This window comes from Argentina silus (genome assembly GCF_951799395.1).
Source record: "Argentina silus genome assembly, chromosome: 9".
Lineage (NCBI taxonomy): Eukaryota > Metazoa > Chordata > Actinopteri > Argentiniformes > Argentinidae > Argentina > Argentina silus.
In genome coordinates, this window is record NC_139663.1 from 9,822,435 (window position 1) to 9,842,302 (window position 19,868).

Below are 19,868 nucleotides of genomic sequence, written 5' to 3' on the forward strand. Positions count from 1 at the left end.
TCTCTTTATTTTTCCTCAGAGAGAGAGGGAGGGAGGGAGGGAGAGAGGGAGAGGGAGAGGGAGAGGGAGAGGGAGAGAGAAAGAGAGAGAGAGAGAAAGAGAAAGAGAAAGAGAAGAGAGAGAGAGAGAGAGAGAGAGAGAGAGAGAGAGAGAGAGAGAGAGACAGTGGTGTAGCATGTTTTCTTTTCTCTTTGTGTTTGAAATCGGACTCTCTTTTTTTTTGTCCTCTAAGCGGAGGGGAAGTGGAGAGGGGGGGTGGTTTGTAGAGTTGAGTGCAGGGATCATAGTCGTGTCACTGCGTCTGTCTCCCTTTCACACATGCCCACGCGCCACTAAACTCACTCTACACACACAGCACAGTGCAGGCTAGGACCGAGCCACAGGGACCGGCATTGGATTTACCTCATCACCAGCCTACAGGAGAAAACTCCATTTGGACTTTTAGAGTGGGGTGCAGTGTTCAGTACCCAGCCTTCAGTGTTCAGTGTTTAGAGTGCTGAGTGCATAGGATGTTGTGTGGTTTGGCGCTCTGTCAAAGAAAGTCGATTTCTGAGTGACAGATTGGAAGACGGATCACGAGGAAGTGGAGTGTACTGAGAGGAGGTAACAGAGGGAGCTGAGAGTGAGAGACAGAGCAAAGGATGAATTGGAAGAAGTGAGACCGGACTGAGGGTTGGAGGCTGAAAAGGGGAGGAGAGAGAGAGAGAGAGAGAGAGAGAGAGAGAGAGGTACAGGGACAAAGCTGGGAGGAGAGAGAGACAGTGGGAGGACGAGAAGAGAGAGAGAGAGAGAGAGAGAGAGAGAGAGAGAGAGAGAGAGAGAGAGAGAGAGAGAGAGAGAGAGAGAGAGAGAGAGAGAGAGAGAGAGAGAGGGAGGGAGGAGAGACAGAAGAACCATCCCTCTAACTGTGACAGTAGTTTGTGTTTGGGGGGGTTGACAGAGCGGCTTTGTCTTCTGAACACCACTGGACACTACGGGGAGAGAGTCACTGTCTGTCAGTCAGTCAGTCAGTCAGTCAGACAGTCAGTCAGTCAGTCAGTCAGTCTGTCAGACAGTCAGTCTGTCAGACAGTCAGTCAGACAGTCTGTCTGTCTGTGATGAAACCAGACTACCTCTGTGCCAGCGCCACACGCCACACACACTGTGCCATCTGCTACCCAGGAGACTTTCTGCTGCCTCCACAGCTCTGTTTGGAATGAACACCCAGCGAGTGTGTGCGGGCATGTGTGTCTGCCCTGGAGATTTAATTCCCTTCACGTCCTTGGAGGCCAGGAGCTGGAGACTGTGATGTGAAACGTTTGGGATTAAAAAAATCACCGAAGGATTTTGGAAGGATGCCAGGATGCTGGATGGAGAGGAGCGGAGAATGGGAAAATTAGACTGATCTGAAGAAGAGATATGGGAGTTTTCGGAGATGGTCCTGGATCACCCAAAGAACAATTTCTTACTAGCCCTTTGCATTAGCATCTTGTTTTATCCATGGAATTTGACAGTATGACTTGGCCAGAGAGGGTGTGTGTGATACAGTGACACCTGCATCATTTCCTGGAGAGTTGTGTGTGTGTGTGTATGTGTGTGTGCGTTTGTGTCCAGCCCTCGTCCTCTCCCTGCTCTTGTGTGTGTGAGTGTCTGTGTGTGTTTGTGTGTGTGGCCCATGTGGGCAGCGGGTCGTTCCGTGCTGGGTGAACTCTGTACCTCGATGCCCGCGGCTATGCCCCCATACCCTGCACCAGTAGGGTCTGAGTGGTGCTTCCAGAACCCGGTGGGGGTAGACTGTAGCGCCCCTGAGCCACGCTGTATCTGGCTGGCAGTACTCCGTGGTGCCCCGACCCCCGTGCCCTCGCCCTCACCCCCCAGCATGGGGCCAGTCCGCAGCGGGCACGGCCGCCCCAGCAGAACCCAGCAGCGCTCTCACCAGCACAGGGTAAGGATGGTCCCTGCCATGCCCAGGAGATCTCTCAGATTGAGTGTGTGTGTGTGTGTGTGTATGTGTGTGTATGTGTGTGTGTGTGTGTGTATGTGTGTGTGTGTGTGTGTGTGTGTGTGTGTGTGTGTGTGTGTGTGTGTGTGTGTGTGTGTGTGTGTGTGTGTGTGTCAGACAGACAGACAGACAGACAGACAGACAGAGTGAAATAGGGATATGCAGAGATGCCATATGTAGTCAGTCTTGTTCATCAGAACGGCATAAAGCTAGAACTCGTCATAAATACAAAAGCTGTGACAGTGTGAGAGGTAATGCAGTCAGTAATCACCAGGAATCTGTTACAGTAGAGTCCTGTTGTCCTCTGTGGATATTTATGGCATATTGACTGTTTCTTCCCTGGAGGCAGCTTAGTGAGTTAAGACAGACGAAGGGAGCTGGTGGCTGTTTCAGAGAGGGGGAGGGGGGCGAGATGTGGGACTGTCCCCCAGGCCTGCAGAATTCAGGGCATCTCTCAGCCACATGTGCTTTTGATGGCTCATTTTCATACTGATTTGTGTGTGTGTGGGTGGGGGGGTGGGGGGGTGGGGGGGGGGGCATGGCATATGTTTGTGTTGGCCCTCTGTGTCTCTCACAGACACACACATGAGAGTTACTGGTTTCGGGAATGCGGGCAGTGGAAGGGGCAAGCTACAGTATACATACACAGCTGGTGCAAACATCCACTGTCTTTGTACAGTCAGGGCTCAGAGAATGTTTGCATGTGTAAACACCTCCAATAGCACAAATGGTGCAGAATGTGTGCAATGCCGGTTCGCAGCTAGAGTATCCATAGCGATGCTTTCATGGTAATGTTGCTCAAGGTACAAACAGTTTATCTGTGGGGTTTTTCAGTCTTTCTAGGAAGACAAGTAAGGAATAATTGATTCATAGTCAAATCTCCTGTGCTGCTGTTGCCAATCCTTATTGAATGGATTATGGTTATGTTGAGGTTCATGGAGAGGTTGGGTCATGGTTGGTGTGTCTGGGAGCATAGAATTGTAGTTCAGGTCACGGTTTTGGTCCTGGGATCAGGTGATCGGTGAAGTACAGCAGAGAATTCCAAGTATGGCTGTTATTAAAGGAGCTTTATGTACACTAATGTAGCTTTCTCCAGTGACAGCTGTATCCCCTTAGGGTGTAGGTTGGAGTTCTTTGGGGAGAGGGGGGGAGAGGGGGAGAGGGGGGAGAGGGGGAGAGGGGGGAGCAGGATATATTACTGTAGATCAGGGGAGGCTGGTGGAAAGGCAGAAATCAGACGACGGGCTCATTATAATGCATGGAATGGAATGAGGACTGGTATTAAACACATTCCTCATTCCGTTCTATGCATTATAATGAGCCTGTAATGAACCTCCACCAGCCTCTCCCGCTGTAGATGTACTCAGCATAGCTGCTCAAGTGGAAAACCCTGTTTAACTGACATTACATCATCAACTGTTAGATATTCTGACAGAGGGGTCTGACAGGTTTTTGAACACACACACACATACATTCAGATGGTGATTCATACGGTGTTAATTACAGCGAGATGTTTTAAAAGCTTTGCCAGGTATGTGTCTGTTTGTTCTGTGTGTGTGTTTTCTTCCTCTATGGTGAAAGGGCAGCATGTGTTTAAGAGAGTGTCACGGTGCAATAGTCACATGACACCCATCCTGTCCTTTGAATAAGGATGCACTTAGGCTTGGAGGGAAGGTGGAGTAGGACCTACAGTATGACCCTACTGGCGAGTCAAGATAATATGCCACCAGTATATCAGTTCATTTTCATTTTCAGTGTCCCTCTCCCTATCTGTCTCTCTCCCTCTCCTCCGGTCCCTACCCATGCTCTACTCTCCCTACAGTAGCTCAGAGCTGAGGGAGCAGACAGAGGGTCTCTGGATTAAAAGCACGTCAGCATTTGTGACCTCTCTAAAGCTCCACTTTTCAAACGGGTTGCAGCTCTCAGCTGTTTGAAAGAGCATTGTTCCCCCCGGGGTGGCGTTAGTTTCCGACCACCCGTCCCGGCAGGCATTCCATTCCTTCACCCTCAGTTTCACCCTCTCTGTCTGTCTCTGATAGGATGGAGGTAAATAACGCTGTTGTTGTCGCTTTCATATCACTGGAATCATCGAGGTGATGATGATAGATGTATGAAATGAAATAAGTAGCCTTAAGGAAGGCGGCGTAAGGAAAGTGTCATTCTTGTGTTCAGAGGCATAATTATTTAGGATACTGAGCAGAGGAGGCTGGTGGAGGTAGAAATCGTAGGACGGGGCTGATTGTAATTCATGGAATGGAATAAGGAACGGTATCAGATGTCGTTCTGCACTGGGTTGAACTACATGCTTTACAGTGAGCCTGTCCTCCGATTTCTACCTCCCCTAGCCTCCCCTGATTCTGAGGTGATGTTGGGGTCTATGTTTTTACTTTCTTGTCTTATTTCCAAATGATTGGCTGGCCCTCTCTGTCTGATCTACAAGATCTAAAGGATCTACTGCTTATTGCTGCTGTCAGCACAGGGACACCTGACTGTTACTGCCTCACCCACCATAAACACTCTCAGAGCTGGAAGCAGATCTACAGTACACTTCAACATGGATGCTAAGAAGTGTGTGTGTGTGTGTGTGTGTGTGTGTGTGTGTGTGTGTGTGTGTGTGTGTGTGTGTGTGTGTGTCTGTGTGTGTGTGTGTGTGTGTGTGTTATGTTCAAAAGGGAGTGCGTCCCACATGGCATTTTTAATGTGCTTTCTCATAAAAGGACCTGTGGATGTGTTCATCAATGAGTTAGGGCTCCCTGTTGTCAGATTCATAATCATTTGTGAGTCAAGATTATGTTCAGTGTTGAGCGTGTTCCCAGTCAGATCCGGGCAGATTGTCGGAGAGCTGAGGAAAGACATGATAGTCAGAAATGCCAAATGTCTCCCTCTGGGATTAGCCAGAGAAGAGAAGGGAAGTTTCCTCAAATGAAAGAGTGGGCGAGTGCCCATGGAAAGTTGAGCTGAGACTCGAAACCGCAGTGGAGTTTTGCGAGAGCTTTGCTGGTCAGACTAAACATTTTCCCAGTATGTTTCCTAGTATATGAGAGCTTGGCTGGAGAGGGCATTGACATTGTCAGCATTTTGTTGTAACCGTTCATTTTGGTGTATATGGTAGAGAGACACAAACAGGGACGTTACTGGGTGGATGGGGTCAGAGACAGTGTCGTGTGTGTGTGTGTGTGTGTGTGTGTGTGTGTGTGTGTGTGTGTGTGTGTGTCTGTGTTTGTGTGTGTGTGTGTGTGTGTGTGTGTGTGTGTGTGTGTGTCTGTGTTTGTGTGTGTGTGTGTGTGTGTGTGAGTGTTTGTGTGTTTGTGTGTTTGTGTGTGTGTGTGTGTGTGTATACAACGGGGGGGTGATTGTAGAGAATAGGCAAGCGGTCACACACATCCCACACACTCAGGGACAGGCGGGTGGGAAACAGTGCTGGCTCAGAAACCCAGTCTCTGTGTGTTTGGGGTAATCACAGGGTTCGGTATTCCCAGTGCCGGGAGGGGCCGTGCGGTCGAAACCGGCGTGCTGGAGCCTGTCTCTCACTGGGCCCGACACCCCTCCTCCTCTCACTCATTCCCTCTCTCTATCGTTCTCTTCTCCCTCGCTCTCCTCACCCCCCTCCTTGCCAGTCCTTCTGAGTATGTGTTTCAACATGCCTGGGCCCAACCGCTCCCTCTCAGGAATTCACTCAGTCTCCTCTCTTTCTTTTCATTCTGTTTTACTCTTTCATTTACTCCCTCTTTCTTTCTGTCTTTCTCCCATGCCCCTCCTCTTTTGGGGGGACTTGTGAAGGGGTAGCTGGGGCATTGTGAAAGGTTACATCATCACGCTCTGAGCTAGAAGGAGTTATGAAAGAGGAGGAGGAAGGATGGAGAGAGAGCAGATGTGTGGTAAAAGTCAGTGCAGCTGGATCACTGGGCAGGAATGCATGTGGTGATGGAGGAAGGAGAGGTGGAAGGGAGGAGGAGGTGAGGGAAGGAGAATGGAAGGAAAGAGAAGAGGAGGAGAGTTGTATTGTGGAAGCGAGGGAGAAGGACACCATTCTGGAGAGGGACAGCTTACCCTCAGTTATTTATTTATAGGTGCTCTGAGCGCCTGGTTATCCCTCCCCTTACACTACCACACTTCCTGCCTCCAGCCTGCCACTTCCTGTTGTTGTGCGGGCGTACAGGCCTGCGAGGTCAGTGTATGTGGAGGGGGGGGGAGAGGGTGGACAGGAAGTGAAATATAGGGTGTGTGTGTTTGAGGGTTACTGCCAGCTGTGGGCCAGCCGTGTTCACACACACACACACACACACACACACACACACACACACACACACACACACTCATCCTGGTGTCCCTCCCAGCTCTATTTGGTCAGGTGGTTGTGTTTGAGTGACAGATGTGGGTCGTTATGGTAACACCAGGGTGATAGTCCTCGCGTGTGTCTGTCAGGTGGGTTATTTGCTCAGGTCAGAAAGTGAATGGAAATCTACTCTCACTCAGAATTACCCCGAGCTCTTTCACGCTGGTCCACTGTGACATGACCAAGGTCAAATTCTGATTGGTTGCATGTGAGCCATAATTGGGTTGACTTCCGTCTTCCACATTCCTCCGCGTTTCTCCTCCCAGGTGCCCCTCCTGCTGCCCTCTGCTCCGTCTAGACGCGGGGCCTTCCTGACACCGGACCCCCCCCCCCCCCCCACCCCAGCGGTTTTATGGGCCATTGTTGTGGTGGTGGGTGACATGTGGGGGCTGCTTGGCGCTCCTCATTGTTTGAGAGTCTCTCCCTCCAGGACAGAAATGGGACATTCCTGGGGAAGTTGCTAATGAAATACCCAGCAGCCCAGGGGCTGGTGTCATTGGTAGCCTGTAGGGTCTCTCTCGTTATGGGTCCAAGTATAGAATGGTTGTATTTGCCCTTTGTTCCAGAAAAAAGTTATGCAACTAGAATACCCTGGGAATAGACTCTTGCACTTGGAAGGTAGAGGAACTGGTCTAGGTCAGTGTTGACAACCATGTTCTTAGAATATACTGTATACTGTATGCCATTTAGCTGACACTTTTATCCAAAGCCACTTGCATTGCAGTGAGTGCATACATTCTTCAGTATATATGGTCCCAGCGGGAATCGAACCCACAACCTTAGCAACTGTTATTGATATGATCCTAAGGAATGATCCTGATATTTACGATGACCTGAGTCTCATCGCGTCTGTTTCTTTCTCTTTGTCCACAGGCAAAGGGGCGGAGAGATGGCCTCACCTCGACCAGTGAGAACCCTCGGCCGGCGGGGGCGGGAGGTGAGGGGGTCGGCGTGGGCTGGCATGGCCCCCGTACGCTACTCCTCCACAAGAACTCCCAGGGCTTCGGCTTCACGCTGCGCCACTTCATCGTCTACCCCCCAGAGTCCGCCCTGCACACCAGCCTCAAGGTGAGACCACCACCAGCCTATACCACCTAAGCACCAGCAACCGGGGGTTGGAAAGTCAAACCAATCGAAGCACAGTGGCAGTAAAGGGTCTAGCCAATCAGAACTCAGAGACTGTAAGTGTTAGCCTATTAAAAGAGCAGGGACTGATCATGCCTTGCCAATTATAGAGATAATGGGATTAGGAGCATAAACAGAAGAGCACTCTTCATTATGGAGGGAAAGGGTGAGAAAGATAAAAGGGAGGCAGGCCCTGAATGACAGACTGAGGTGAAAGAGAGGGAGAAGAAGACAGAGGCCGGCTACTAACAGTCCCAGTGAGTTATCTGTCTGCATTGCTGTCTATGGACAGATAATGTTGCAAATGGCCTTTTTGGCTTACTTACTCTGCTTTTCAAAGGGAACATACTGCTGTAACACTCGTTTGTAGCCGAGAACAAGTGTCTTTTACAAGGAGACCTGTTCTTAAAGCCATTCCGCCATCGTAGATAACCATCTCTTAATTTCATGTCTGTTTGAGCTGCAGTAGTTGGAGAATCAGCACCATTGTATTGGTTCTCTGAGGTGTGGAGGCAGACAGAGCTACAGATGTGAAATGGAGTTGTTTTTTTTCACCCATCAGAAACAAGGCCCCTATTATTAACCCTGCCCCCCCTCCCCCATCCCCCCCCACCCCAGCAGCTGCAGCAAGGACACAGACTCAATGGGCTCTGTTGTCCTAGCCTGGTACCACTCACTCCCAGCCTGGCTGTACCAGGACAATCCCAGGACAATGGGTCCACTGCTGCCCTGGTCCCTACCGCCTGGCCTGGCCCGGCCTAGGGGTCACATGCTTTGAGGAGGGACAGGGCAGCTAGTGTCACAGAGACACCCTCCCCATCTATAGAAGCTTCATTGGCTTCATGTACTCTGGATTCAACCTGTTTCATGGGTGACTCACATCATCATGGACATACACACATCTGGTGATCTTCTTATGAACGCTTTACTGATCCTATATAGCAGGAGTGTCCTGAGATTCACCACTGATCTCCTGAAGTCAAGCCTTGCGCTGCTGCAACTCTCTAACCAGATCAGTGACAGTGATCATGTATGGCACCTCTCCCTAACCCTAACCTTGTGTCATCCAGGGTGAGATGTATGATGATAGTCCATCTCCCCACCTCTCACTCCCCACTCCACCACTCCCCCCGCCCCAGGCCCGGATGTGCCCAGACAGGGGTGGTCAGCTGGGGAGCATCCCTGGCTCCTGGCTCTATTCTGGGGCTGCAGCCCTCCTTTCTCTGGCCTTAAACCCCCACCATTGTCTTTGGAGTCAGGAATGAGCCCACTCAGCGCAGCCTAAAGCCAGGCAGCAGCCTGCCCCTCACCCCAAACTGTCCACTCAGCTGAGTGTGTGTGTGTGTGTGTGTGTGTGTGTGTGTGTGTGTGTGTGTGTGTGTGTGTGTGTGTGTGTGTGTGTGCGTGCGTGCGTGTGCATGTGTGCGTGTGCGTGTGTGTGTGTGTTTGTATCAGTGTATAATCAAACACCACCTAATGAAAGACAAAGTGCTCAGTGCTGCCCCCGCCTGCCTGATCCAGGCAACTGTACGTGTTTGCCTCCATCTATGACATCATCAACTGCAGACTGTCAAACCTGAAAGGCAGTCTCTCTGTTGGATGCATTTGAATGTTATAAGTTCATAAAAAGTAACAGGTCTGTCTGAGAGGTTTGGCTGGGATACCAGTGAAGTCACTCTTAGTCACATGCTTAGACGCTTGCAAAACACATTGCATGGTTAGAATGCCGTAGATCTTGCTCAGAGACTCTCCGTGAACAGGAAGTTAAATGGAACCCTGTGAACCTTTTACATCACCAACCACACACAGAGAGCCTAGCTATAAGTGTTGATGTTAATGTTTTTTGTTTGTTTGTCTCTGCAGGATGAGGAGAACGGGAATGGAAAGGGTAAGTGCACACCTCTACCCCGTGTCACCCGCCCCATGTCCCCCCAGCCCCCTCTCCCTTTCCCCCAGACATCACCATCACCAGAGTGTGGCCTCACAATGATGTCACTGCCTGGGCTCTCTAGTGTTCCCCTCTGTCTGCAGCCTTACTGCTCCCCCTGCAGGCCAGAACACGCCACTACTCCCCCTGCAGGGCACAACACACTGCTGCTCCCTAAGAGGAACTTCATGATTTAATATAATGATCATAGTTAAAGAGGAGCGAAAACACCAGCTGTGTTTATTCATCACATGTGTTACCTTCCTCTGTGTGTCATTGACCTCGAATGCATTTGCCTTGACAGCTGCTTTATTGTACATCCCAATTCCCTTTATACTGACCATAACATATTGACTTGTTTGATACATTTGACATACAGGGTATCAGAGAGGTCGATTGGAGCCAATGGACACCATTTTTGTCAAGAATGTGAGAGAGAGAGGTCCAGCTCACCAGGCTGGCTTGTGCACAGGTAAGCAAAGTGTGTGTGTGTGTGTATGTGTGTGTGTGTGTGTGTGTGTGTGTGTGTGTGTGTGTGTGTGTGTGTGTGTGTGTGTGTGTGTGTGTGTGTGTGTCTGTGTGTGTGTGTCTGTGTCTGTGTGTGCGTACGTGAGAGAGATGGTGTGTGAAGGACTGATTTGCAATGGAAATAACCTTGAGAAAGAGCATCAGCCACGTGATGATGCAGACATGGTCACACTCACAAGATGAGATTCGAGACAGAGAAAGGGGGAGGGAGAGGGAGTCAGGTGCTTCCAATGAATCAACAAGGATACTAACCAGGCCACTTGTCTCTCTCTCTCTCTCTCTCTCTCTGTCTTTCTCTCTCTCTCTCTCTCTGTCTCTCTCTCTCTCTCTCTGTCTTTCTCTCTCTCTCTCTCTCTTTCTCTCTCTCTCTTTCTCTCTCCCTCTCTCTCTCTCTTTCTCACACACACACTTGCGCACACATACACAAACACAGTTTGTACAGACCTGTACTCATTAGAGCTAAGCGTTTTGTTGGATTTTGTGAACATTATAAGTGATATTGATGAAAATGGAGAAAGGTTTCCTGTTGTGTCTTGCTGGCTAAGCTAGGCAGCATTCCAATCCCTTCCGCTCAACCGAACTAAACCTGTACTCCTTGCAAATCAACACACACACATGCACACACAAAAGACAAACAAACTGGCTCCTCTATAAAACAACACATGCCACTCCATTCACGCCCAAACTCAGTCTTCACACACACAAAATAATGTCCCTATCAAACATCCATCCATCCATCCCTCCCCTCCCCCCTCCTGCTCAACCCTGTCTCCCCCTGACCCAGCAGCAGGAAGTGGGTGTCTGGGGTCTCCCTGCTCTGGCTGGCCCACCAGGATATCCCTCTGCTGGAGGGACATGTCTGCTGGGGGGGGGGGGGGTTACTGGGGTCATCCAGGGGGGTGGTGGAAAAGTCCACAGTGTGTGTGCATGCGTGCGTGCGTGTGTGCAAAGTGCCTGGTGTGTCGGCCCTAATGCGGTATGTGTGTGTTTATTGCAGGGGATCGGCTGGTGAAAGTGAATGGAGAGAGTGTTCTAGGGAAGACATACTCCCAGGTGATCGCTCTCATCCAGAACAGGTAAGACCTTCTTCACTCTCTGTGTGTGTTTTTTGCATGTGTATGTTAGTGCTTTAATGTGTTTGTGGTGTTTACGTGAATAGCGTGTGTTTGTTTTCCTTATGCATTTTTGGTGTGTATGTATAGCTGTTTTTTGGAATGTGGACGGTATGTACAGTTTGTGTTAGTTCTTCCCGCTCCGGAAGGGGAGAGCCTGGAGCAGTGTTCTGTTGACACCCACTGAGAGCTCTGTTATAGAGGTCAGTGTCAACAGTGTCTCCTGCGGGATGGTTTTAATTTGAATCCCAAACCCAAACGAAACTGAGGGAGAGAGAACTTAAACAAGACAGTTGAAATTGAGCAGAAACACGTTGTTGTGCTTATCTTCCTCCCCATACCCCTTTCTTCTCCTCTCTCCCTGTCTGTCCCCCCCCTCTCTCTCTCTCTCCCTGTCTGTCCCCCCCCTCTCTCTCTCTCCCTGTCTGTCCCCCCCCCCTCTCTCTCTCCCTGTCTGTCCGTCCCCCTCTCTCTCTCCCTGTCTGTCCCCCCCCCCCCTCTCTCTCCCTGTCTGTCCCCCCCCCCCCTCTCTCTCTCTGCTGTCGGTTGCTCTCTTCATCTCCCTCTCTCCTCTGTTTTCCCTCCACAGTGAGAGTGTGTTGGAGCTCTCTATCATGCCAAAAGATGAAGACGTGCTGCAGCTGGTAAGTGTGAGTATGAGATTTCTCACACACCTTCCCCCCCTCACTCACTCTCTCGCTCGCTCGCTCACTCACTCACTCACTCTCTCACTCACTCACTCATATACGTACAGTATACCTACAGTACACCCCCCCCCAAAAAAAATAATATATATATATAGCATTTTGATATATTTGATTTGATAACATACAACCGTTATTGTACACTGCACCGTTATTGCCTCTCATGCTTAGGTTATCATAAACATGCACATGTCACATCATGTCCATGAATACTCCCATCTCGAGTGGAAAACGAAAATGAATGTAGTGTGACTCAGATGCTCTCTAGTCTGTATTTAGATTAATTCCACACATTCATTCATCCAAGCCATTATCCAGACTGGAGTAGTCAGGTGAAAAGCAGTTACATACTCACTCACTCACTCACTCACACACACACACACATCCACACCCACATACTCACTCACTCACTCACTCACTCACACACACACACACACACCCACACAAACATATTTTCTTCAGTCCATAAATTGCTCTCCCACTCGCTCACATGATCAGACATGCAAAGCATGTCACCGCCTCTCCCCTGAGCTAGGATCACCACAGGGACACACACACTCACACAGCCTTCCGCATCAAGGCACCCAAGCTGGGCTTTTCTCACACACACACACACACACACACACACACACACACACACACACACACACACACACACACACACACACACACACACACACACTACAAACCCCTACCAATTAGTCTGGGTCCCCTTCCAAATATTGCCATCCTTCAATCCCTCTACCACCCTCCAAACCTCTCCTCTCTCCTTACACTCCGCCCCTCACTGCTACGCCTGCATCAGCTGCATTCCAATGGTGACATCATCAGCGCTTTACCCCCTTCTACCCTCCCACAGGGTGGAGTGAGTGAGGGAGAAAGAGAGAGAGAGAGAGAGGGAGTTTGGAAGGGTTGGGCCGGTCTGAGGACAGCACACAGAGCGAAGGAGAAAACAAGAAGAAAGATCGACAGATATTCAAAAAGAACAGTGAGGGAGGCATAGGAATTGAAAAGGCAAGACAGAACCACGAGAGAAAGAGAGAGAGAGAGAGAGAGAGTGTGTGTGTGTGTGTGTGTGTGTGTATCAGTAGTAAATCCTAGCAACAAGAGTGGCAGTGTGGGAGGTAAACAGACTAGTGCTTTGAGGAGTCCTCTCCTCTTCCTCTTCCTCTGTTTCTGTCTGTCTGTGACTACAATCCTGTACTCAGCCTGAGAGAGAGAAGCTACGTGCCTGTGTAGACGGGCCTGCCCCAGATCTCTGAGGTAACAACTGAACACTACTGAAGACTTTCAACTCTGACATCTTTGAACGTTGCCTTTTGATATTGTCTTTCATGGGGGGGGGGGGGGTTCACAAGGATTTTTTAGTTTGTTACTTTGTAGTTAGTTTTTTTGGGTGGATGTACAGTAGCTGCAGGGCTTGGCTGAACCATGCTTTAGATGTGTGTTGTTGTGTTTGTTTCACTACATAAAGCTGTTAGTAGTGGATACAGATTCAAGTGTCTTAGAACATCGTTTTAGCAGTGCTTTGTTGCGGTGGTGTATAGAGTATCTATATAGGCCATTGCTGTGGGCCTGCACAGTTGCAGATGGTTGCTGTGTTGTGGCTGGTGCTCCAGGCGTGTGCTAGCTGTGTTTGTGTTGGGAGCTGAGGCCCTGGGGACTCTGAGGCCAGGGGAGCTGAGCAGAGCGAGCTATTAGCTAGCTGAACACAGATGATCCCCAGACTAGAATTGGCTGCTGTGTAAAGCCTGCTGTGGAAGGGGGCTGTAGTGGAGTGGAGTGGTGTGTTCTCTGTCTGCCAGTTCCCTGTGCTTTCTGGTTGACCTCGAACTGCCAAAGCACGTAGCCTTGTTGATCTGGCGACAGGGTCCCCTCCACTCACCCACTCACCGACGTCCCTCACCGGCCCTCTCCTGTCCTTCTCTCACCTCACCTCTCTGTGTCCCTCCTCTCAGGCGTACTCCCAGGATGCCTACCTGAGGGGCAACGATCCTTACACAGGGGGAGCCAGGAACCTTCCGGTCCCGCCACCCCTCTGCTACCCACGGGCCAAGTCCCAGCCTCCAGCCGGGGCCCCGGCCTCCATGGGCCAGAACCAGCTGGATAACCGGAGCCGCTGGCCGGGCTCCTCCAGCCCCTCCTCCCCCCTGGACAACCGATCTGCCGTCGGCAGCCCAGCCAGCTGGCAGGAGGGACGGGCCGGGGAGCCCGGGGGTGTGGGCCACAGTAGCCCCGCCCACCGGACAGAGGAGATCCAGTACGGTATGACCGGGCAGCAGCCCACAGGACAGACCAGGGGCCGCTCCTACTCCTCCTCCTCCTCCTCGGGAGGGCCACTCTCCAGCCCCCTGCACGTCCACTACGTCAACCACAACGCTGCCACCACTGCCGCCACAGCCTCCTCCCAGGCCCTGCCACGCAAGGCCAGCCAGGCCTGGGCCAGCCCGCCCCAGCCCAGCCACAGCCGCAGTGACCATTGCCAGCAGGCCCTGTCCGACTGGTACTACAACCAGGTGCCCGAGCGCTCGGGCCGCAGCATGCACCCCCGCCACCGCAGCTACTCTCAGGATCGGCTGGGCGAGACGGGTTCGGGGCGCCACCACCACCACCAGAAGGGTGGCTGGCCCCACAGCGCCTCCCAGGACACTCTGCTGCTACTGCAACAGTCAGGCCCCGGCCCTCACGGGGACCCCTATTGGACTTATGGAGGGTGGGAGGGGGCCCCGGGCCGAGGGCTCCCTGCCTCCCCCTCCTCTTACGGCAGAGCTCGCTCAGAGAACCTGCTGGCCCAGTATGACCGATACGGCCGCTCGCTGGAGATGCTGGACCGGGAAATGGCCGTGCTGGTCTCTCCTCGCTTCGAGAGGGCTGCCTGGCCCCAGCAGGCTCCACAGGCCAGGACTGAGGCCTACCAGAGGCAGGGGAACCATTACGGCGTCACACAGGCCCCCGCTATAAGCCGACACGCACAGCCTCACCATAAACACCACCCCCACCCCCAGCCCCACCACACACAGTCCCACCACCAGGCCCCGCCCCAGCAGCCAGCCCCCCAGAGCAGGAGGCTACCGGCTGGCCAGACCATAGACGACCAGCTGGTAGGCTACCGCAGCTATAGCCCCTCCTTCTACCGCAAGACGGGCCGTATCATGCAGCAGGCCCACTCCTTCAGGGACCCCTCCTACTCTGGCCCCCACCTCAGCTGGACACCCACGCCCAAAACCAGCCCCCCAGAGGGCGTGACTCCCCCCTCAGCCCTGGCCTCTACCATCGCCCCCTTGGCCACACCTGAGCCTCTGGACAGGGCGTACCGGCCCACTAACCATGAGAGGGGGGCAGCGGAGGTGCAGGCAGAGGTGGTGGCCCAGACCCAGGAGGTGGTGCTGAGGCAGAAGCCCCCTACGGGGCGGAGGAGTGCCCATGCCATGCGCCACCCCCACTATGCCCTGCCCGTGGACGGTGTAGAACCGGCTGGGTTCCCTGCCGAACCCCATGATCCTGCGCCCGCGTCTCGTACCACAGGAGAGGCCCCCCCACGCAGAACCAATGGTAACCTGGCCCCACTGCCCATAGAGGACGACTCTCTGGCCTCCATCCCCTTTATAGGTAAGCACCTTCACTACACACTTACTCTCCTTCTCATCCTCCTCCTCCTCCTCCTCTTCCTTCATGACACCATGTGACTTGTAGATTCCATTGTTCCCACTTACATTTGAAATACCAACTTCCTCCCTGTCCCAGACTGACAATGGATGTTACTGGAAATTGACACTGAGAGTGAAATATGGGGCATATCTCCTAATTGTCTAAAGAAAGTAGAACTTGCCTGTATGTGTGTGTCCCTCAGTCTCAGTTTCCAGTCTATTTTAGAGAATGTGTTTGTGTGTGTGTGTGTGTGTGTGTGTGTGTATGTTTGTGTTGGGTAATTCCGGCACTTCCCACATGCACATTAGTAGTGTTTGATTGAATCATAACTTACTGGATTTTACTAACCGCCCCCCCCCCCCCCCCCCAGACTCTGAGATCACCTTTCCCCTTAGAGGAAATGAGGTGGAGGCTGACTTCCTATAACTACTGCATGCTTGTGTGCGTGCGTGCGTGTGCGTGCGTGCGTGCGTGCGTGCGTGCGTGCGTGCGTGCCTGCGTGCCTGCGTGCCTGCGTGCCTGCGTGCCTGCGTGTGTGCGCGTCTGATGGGAACTCACGACAGGGAATTTTATTTTGGAGAGGCCTTTCTATGTAGTCAGGATGAATTCCATTTCAATTCCAGTCACTGAGTTAGAAATAGATTGAATGGAAACCTTAAATATAACCCAAACAATTGCCATTAATCTTGGATTTACAGAGACTGACCCTGTCCTGTCTCTGGTCTTATATTGTGTTTTCGTGTGTATATGTGTATGCACTGTAGGTCACACATCTTTGTGTGTTTCCCGTGTGTGTTTCCTGTGTGTGTGTGTGTGTGTGTGTGTGTGTATGTGTGTATGGCAGTGTGTGTGTGTGTGTGTGTGTGTGTGTGTGTGTGTGTGTGTGTGTGTGTGTGTGTGTGTGAGTTTGTACAGTATGTATGTGTTTGTGAGAACAGGAGATATCTGTGGTCATGTCCCAGCTTGTTCCCTCTGCTGTGTTGCTGTAAGAGCAAAGAATGAACATGGACTCTGGAGGCTCCAACGGCCAACTGCTCCTTCAGCTAAACGTCCAGTCGCCATGCAGTCAAACCACAGGCAAACTAACCTCAGTTTCAGTCCAAACCCCCAGCCCCAGGAAAACAACACAGAGGTCAGCACAGCAGTGCAAAGTAGATTCAAATAAGCTGACTAGGAAACTTAATGTGTTTCGATAGATAGATAGATAGATAGATAGATAGATAGATAGATAGATAGTTTGATAGATAGATATGTAGATATGTAGATAGACAGACAGACAGACAGACAGACAGATAGACAGACAGATAGACAGACAGACAGACAGACAGACAGACAGACAGACAGATAGAAAGATAGATAGATAGATAGATAGATAGATAGATAGATAGATAGATAGATAGATAGATAGATAGATAGATAGATAGCCAAGCCGACAGAGAGAGGGGAAAAGATGTTTAAAAACCAGAAATTTCATGGAGAAGCATACCAGGAAGCAGGGCACATTCCTGCTGCTCGCCTTCTGCTCAGAGCTGCTGAATTAACCGAAACTAAGCAGTCAGAGCGACAAGCTGGGGCACGTTTAATGACCAAAGACTGAAACTAGGGTAGTTTCTCCCCATAGACGGGGACTGGCTGTTTCTTTCTCTCTCTATCGCTGCCTAACAGATGTACTGATAGGATCTGGGCTGTTTGGGAACATGACTTAATAGGCTGTTGTCTGTAAATCTCTGCTGTCTGAGATATAGAGTATAAACACAGAGGTAGACTGTGTCGGATGCAGGGGAGGCTGGTGGAGGTAGAAATCAGAGGATGGGCTCATTCTAATGCATGGAATGGAATAAGGAATGGCGTTCCCATGGTCCTGTACTACTAGCCAGACTTCTAGTGCGTACTGACTTTCTCTACCCTCCAACCCTCTCTAACCACAAGGCTGTAAGCCTGGTTCTCTTGTATTTTGACAGGGCAGCAGGTAACATGGTACTCCCTCTGCGCCTGCTTTAAGGGTGTCCTTGTGGTTCAGAGGATATGACAGGACGTAGTGGCAGCTACTGCCTATGGGACACAATATGGCCCCACACATGGCCAGCCTCAGGCCTTGCACTCTGTGGCCCCCTGCCCTCAATGCTGCCTTTGTGTACCGCTGGGTAGATGGAGGGGGGTACTTGCAGAGTTTGCAAGAGCAGGGTCCATGGTCTCAAAGACATCTCTCTCTCTCTCTCTCTCTCTCTCTCTCTCTCTCTCTAGCCCTTGCTTCCTCTCTCTAGCCCTCTGTCCCTACTCGTTCTCTCTCTCTCTCTCTCTCTCTCTCTCTCTCTCTGTGACCTGGTGAGGTCATAGCATCTCATATAGAGAAGGGGAAGTTGCAAACGAGCATGCTGTAGTGTATAGCTCTCCTCTCCTCTCTAGGCCTGTCTCGTGGCTGTGAGCTCACGCTCTGGGCTCTTTTGGCTCTGTTAATGATGGCCTTTGTTAAACCCACAGTGCGGCTATTTCTGTGCTCGGCTGTAAACAGGCAGATTCCACATCCCAGATTGGGAATGTTTCCGCCTCTGCCCCTTCTCCTACTCCGTCTTCTGGCCCTAGCATGGACATGAGAATGGAGGGAGCAGATAAAGAGAGAGGGGGGTGGGGAGAAGAAACCTCCAGAGACAGAGGAAAGCAGGAGAGAGGGAGTGAAATGGAAGGAGAGAGGAATGGAGGGGCAAATGCTATGTCTGTCGGAGAGGATGCATGATCAGGCAGGTAAGGAGAGACGCGGGGGGAGATGAGGACGAGAGAGATTACCTGGATGCCTAATTAAGGATTTGATCTTTTTCAAACTAGACATGAAAGCTCAATGTACTTTCAAAAGGGCAAGTGAAAGTCCGTGGGGTCTGTTTTTTTAATTGGCTGAGCTAGAAACCTTTGAGCCACATAAGTGCTTTGAGAGTGAAGCTGTGCTGCCCTCTGCTGTTTAGTGAAAGTGTTGTCAGAGGTTGCAGCAGTGGTTGTTAGTGACAGAATAGCATTTGCAGTTGTAGGTTAGTGTTTAATGGTCCAGTATGAAGATTTTAAGCTTTAAAGTAGTTGAAATTAGCCATGATAAGTCGGTAGTGATCAAGTAATGAGATCGTATGGTGAAGAACAAAAAACAAAGCGTTGTTTAATAAATCTGATGTCGAGGTCAAGGACTGGCCTTTATGTACTATTTGAACACTTAAGCACATATTTGTCGCTCTTAGAAAACTTAAAGCATATTGACTTTTTCAAACTTTCAGTGAGTCCAGAAAGGGCAGTACTCGCAAAACGTCCCACTTCACTTTTAAATGTCATGAGCACATTCCTCTCCTAGCTTTTCTCTATGCAAATACTACGATGGTCCACAATCCTCTGTGTCAATGAGGAAGTGTGTGTGTGTGTTCGTGTTAGTGCATGCATTTGTGTGCTTGGTTCTTTGTGGTTTTACATCCCCTTTTATCTTGTATTATTATTCAGGTACAATACAATATGAGTGAGGTTGTTTTCTATGTTCCTCTTCGTTGGTTGCGTTTTTCTGAATTCAACCGTGACATTCTTTTGAAAATTCAAAATAACAAGAATATTGATTTAATTCCATGTGCCTTTATTTGCGTAATGCACCTACTGTAGACACATCCCTCTCACATCCAACTCTCTCACACATGAAACCTAGTGCTGTTACATGGTACAAAGCCCCTTCGGTTTCCATTTGAAGAACCTCATGGAGACTGGAGACACAGGTATTACATTTGGACAGGGCATTGGCTTGAGTATATGTCTATTTTGCCTTTGGACTTGACACCTGATAGCTTGTGTGTGTGTGTGTGTGTGTGTGTGTGTGTGTGTGTGTGTGTGTGTGTGTGTGTGTGTGTGTGTGCGTGTGAGTGTGTGTGTGTATCTGTTTTTTCACAATGTAGCATTTCTCATTCATAGTTCTGTTCTAGGAGTTCTAAACTGGAGTTCTATAGTGCCTTTGTGTTTGCAATTCTCCTACAATTCTCCTACAGCCCACAATGTTGTGTGTGTGTGTGTGTGTGTGTGTGTGTGTGTGTGTGTGTGTGTGTGTGTGTGTGTGTGTGTGTGTGTGTGTGTGTGTGTGTGTGTGTGTGTGTGTGTGTGTGTTTGTTTGTTCAGAGAGAGGGGAAAGAAAGAAACATGTACGTGTAATGTGTCTCCTCAATGCTTCTCAGAGAGCTAGAGCATTGTGTGTTGCCTCTTTCCTGCCTCATTCCTGTAAGGTAATCCAGTGGTACATCATCACTATCCCTTCCCTTAAAACCTCTCCTCCTTCCCCTCCTCCTCCTACTCTTACTCTTTCCTCTGCCCTCTCCTCTCCGTCTCCGCTTCCCTTCTTTCCCCCTGACCCCCCATCTTCCTATCCTCTCTCCCACCTCTGCCCCTCCTCCTCTTTCTCATCCTTCCTCTCCTCCCTCTTTTCTTTCCTCCTTCTTCCCCCTTCTACCCCCCCCCCCCCCACCCCCCACCCCCCCCCCCCCCTCCCCCACAGATG

At 50.7% G+C, this 19,868-nt stretch overlaps 1 protein-coding gene across 3 annotated transcripts in view; it reads left to right on the plus strand.

The window, feature by feature from the left end:
• Positions 1-348: 348 nt before the first annotated feature.
• arhgap23a (Rho GTPase activating protein 23a) overlaps positions 349-19,868 on the plus strand; it is a 28,404-nt gene continuing 8,884 nt past the window's right edge. Inside the window, exons 1-8 of one of the 3 annotated variants that reach the window (XM_083676821.1) lie at positions 349-1,924; positions 7,191-7,385; positions 9,306-9,330; positions 9,749-9,841; positions 10,895-10,973; positions 11,599-11,659; positions 13,672-15,322; positions 19,866-19,868. The exon at positions 19,866-19,868 is cut by the window's right edge and continues 153 nt beyond it. In XM_083676821.1, the coding sequence (XP_083532947.1) occupies positions 1,655-1,924; positions 7,191-7,385; positions 9,306-9,330; positions 9,749-9,841; positions 10,895-10,973; positions 11,599-11,659; positions 13,672-15,322; positions 19,866-19,868 (2,377 nt within the window). In that variant the 5' untranslated portion in view covers positions 349-1,654. Of the gene's footprint in view, positions 1,925-7,190; positions 7,386-9,305; positions 9,331-9,748; positions 9,842-10,894; positions 10,974-11,598; positions 11,660-12,618; positions 12,977-13,671; positions 15,323-19,865 lie in introns of those variants that run through there. The other 2 variants (XM_083676822.1, XM_083676823.1) reach the window with 2 other exon arrangements.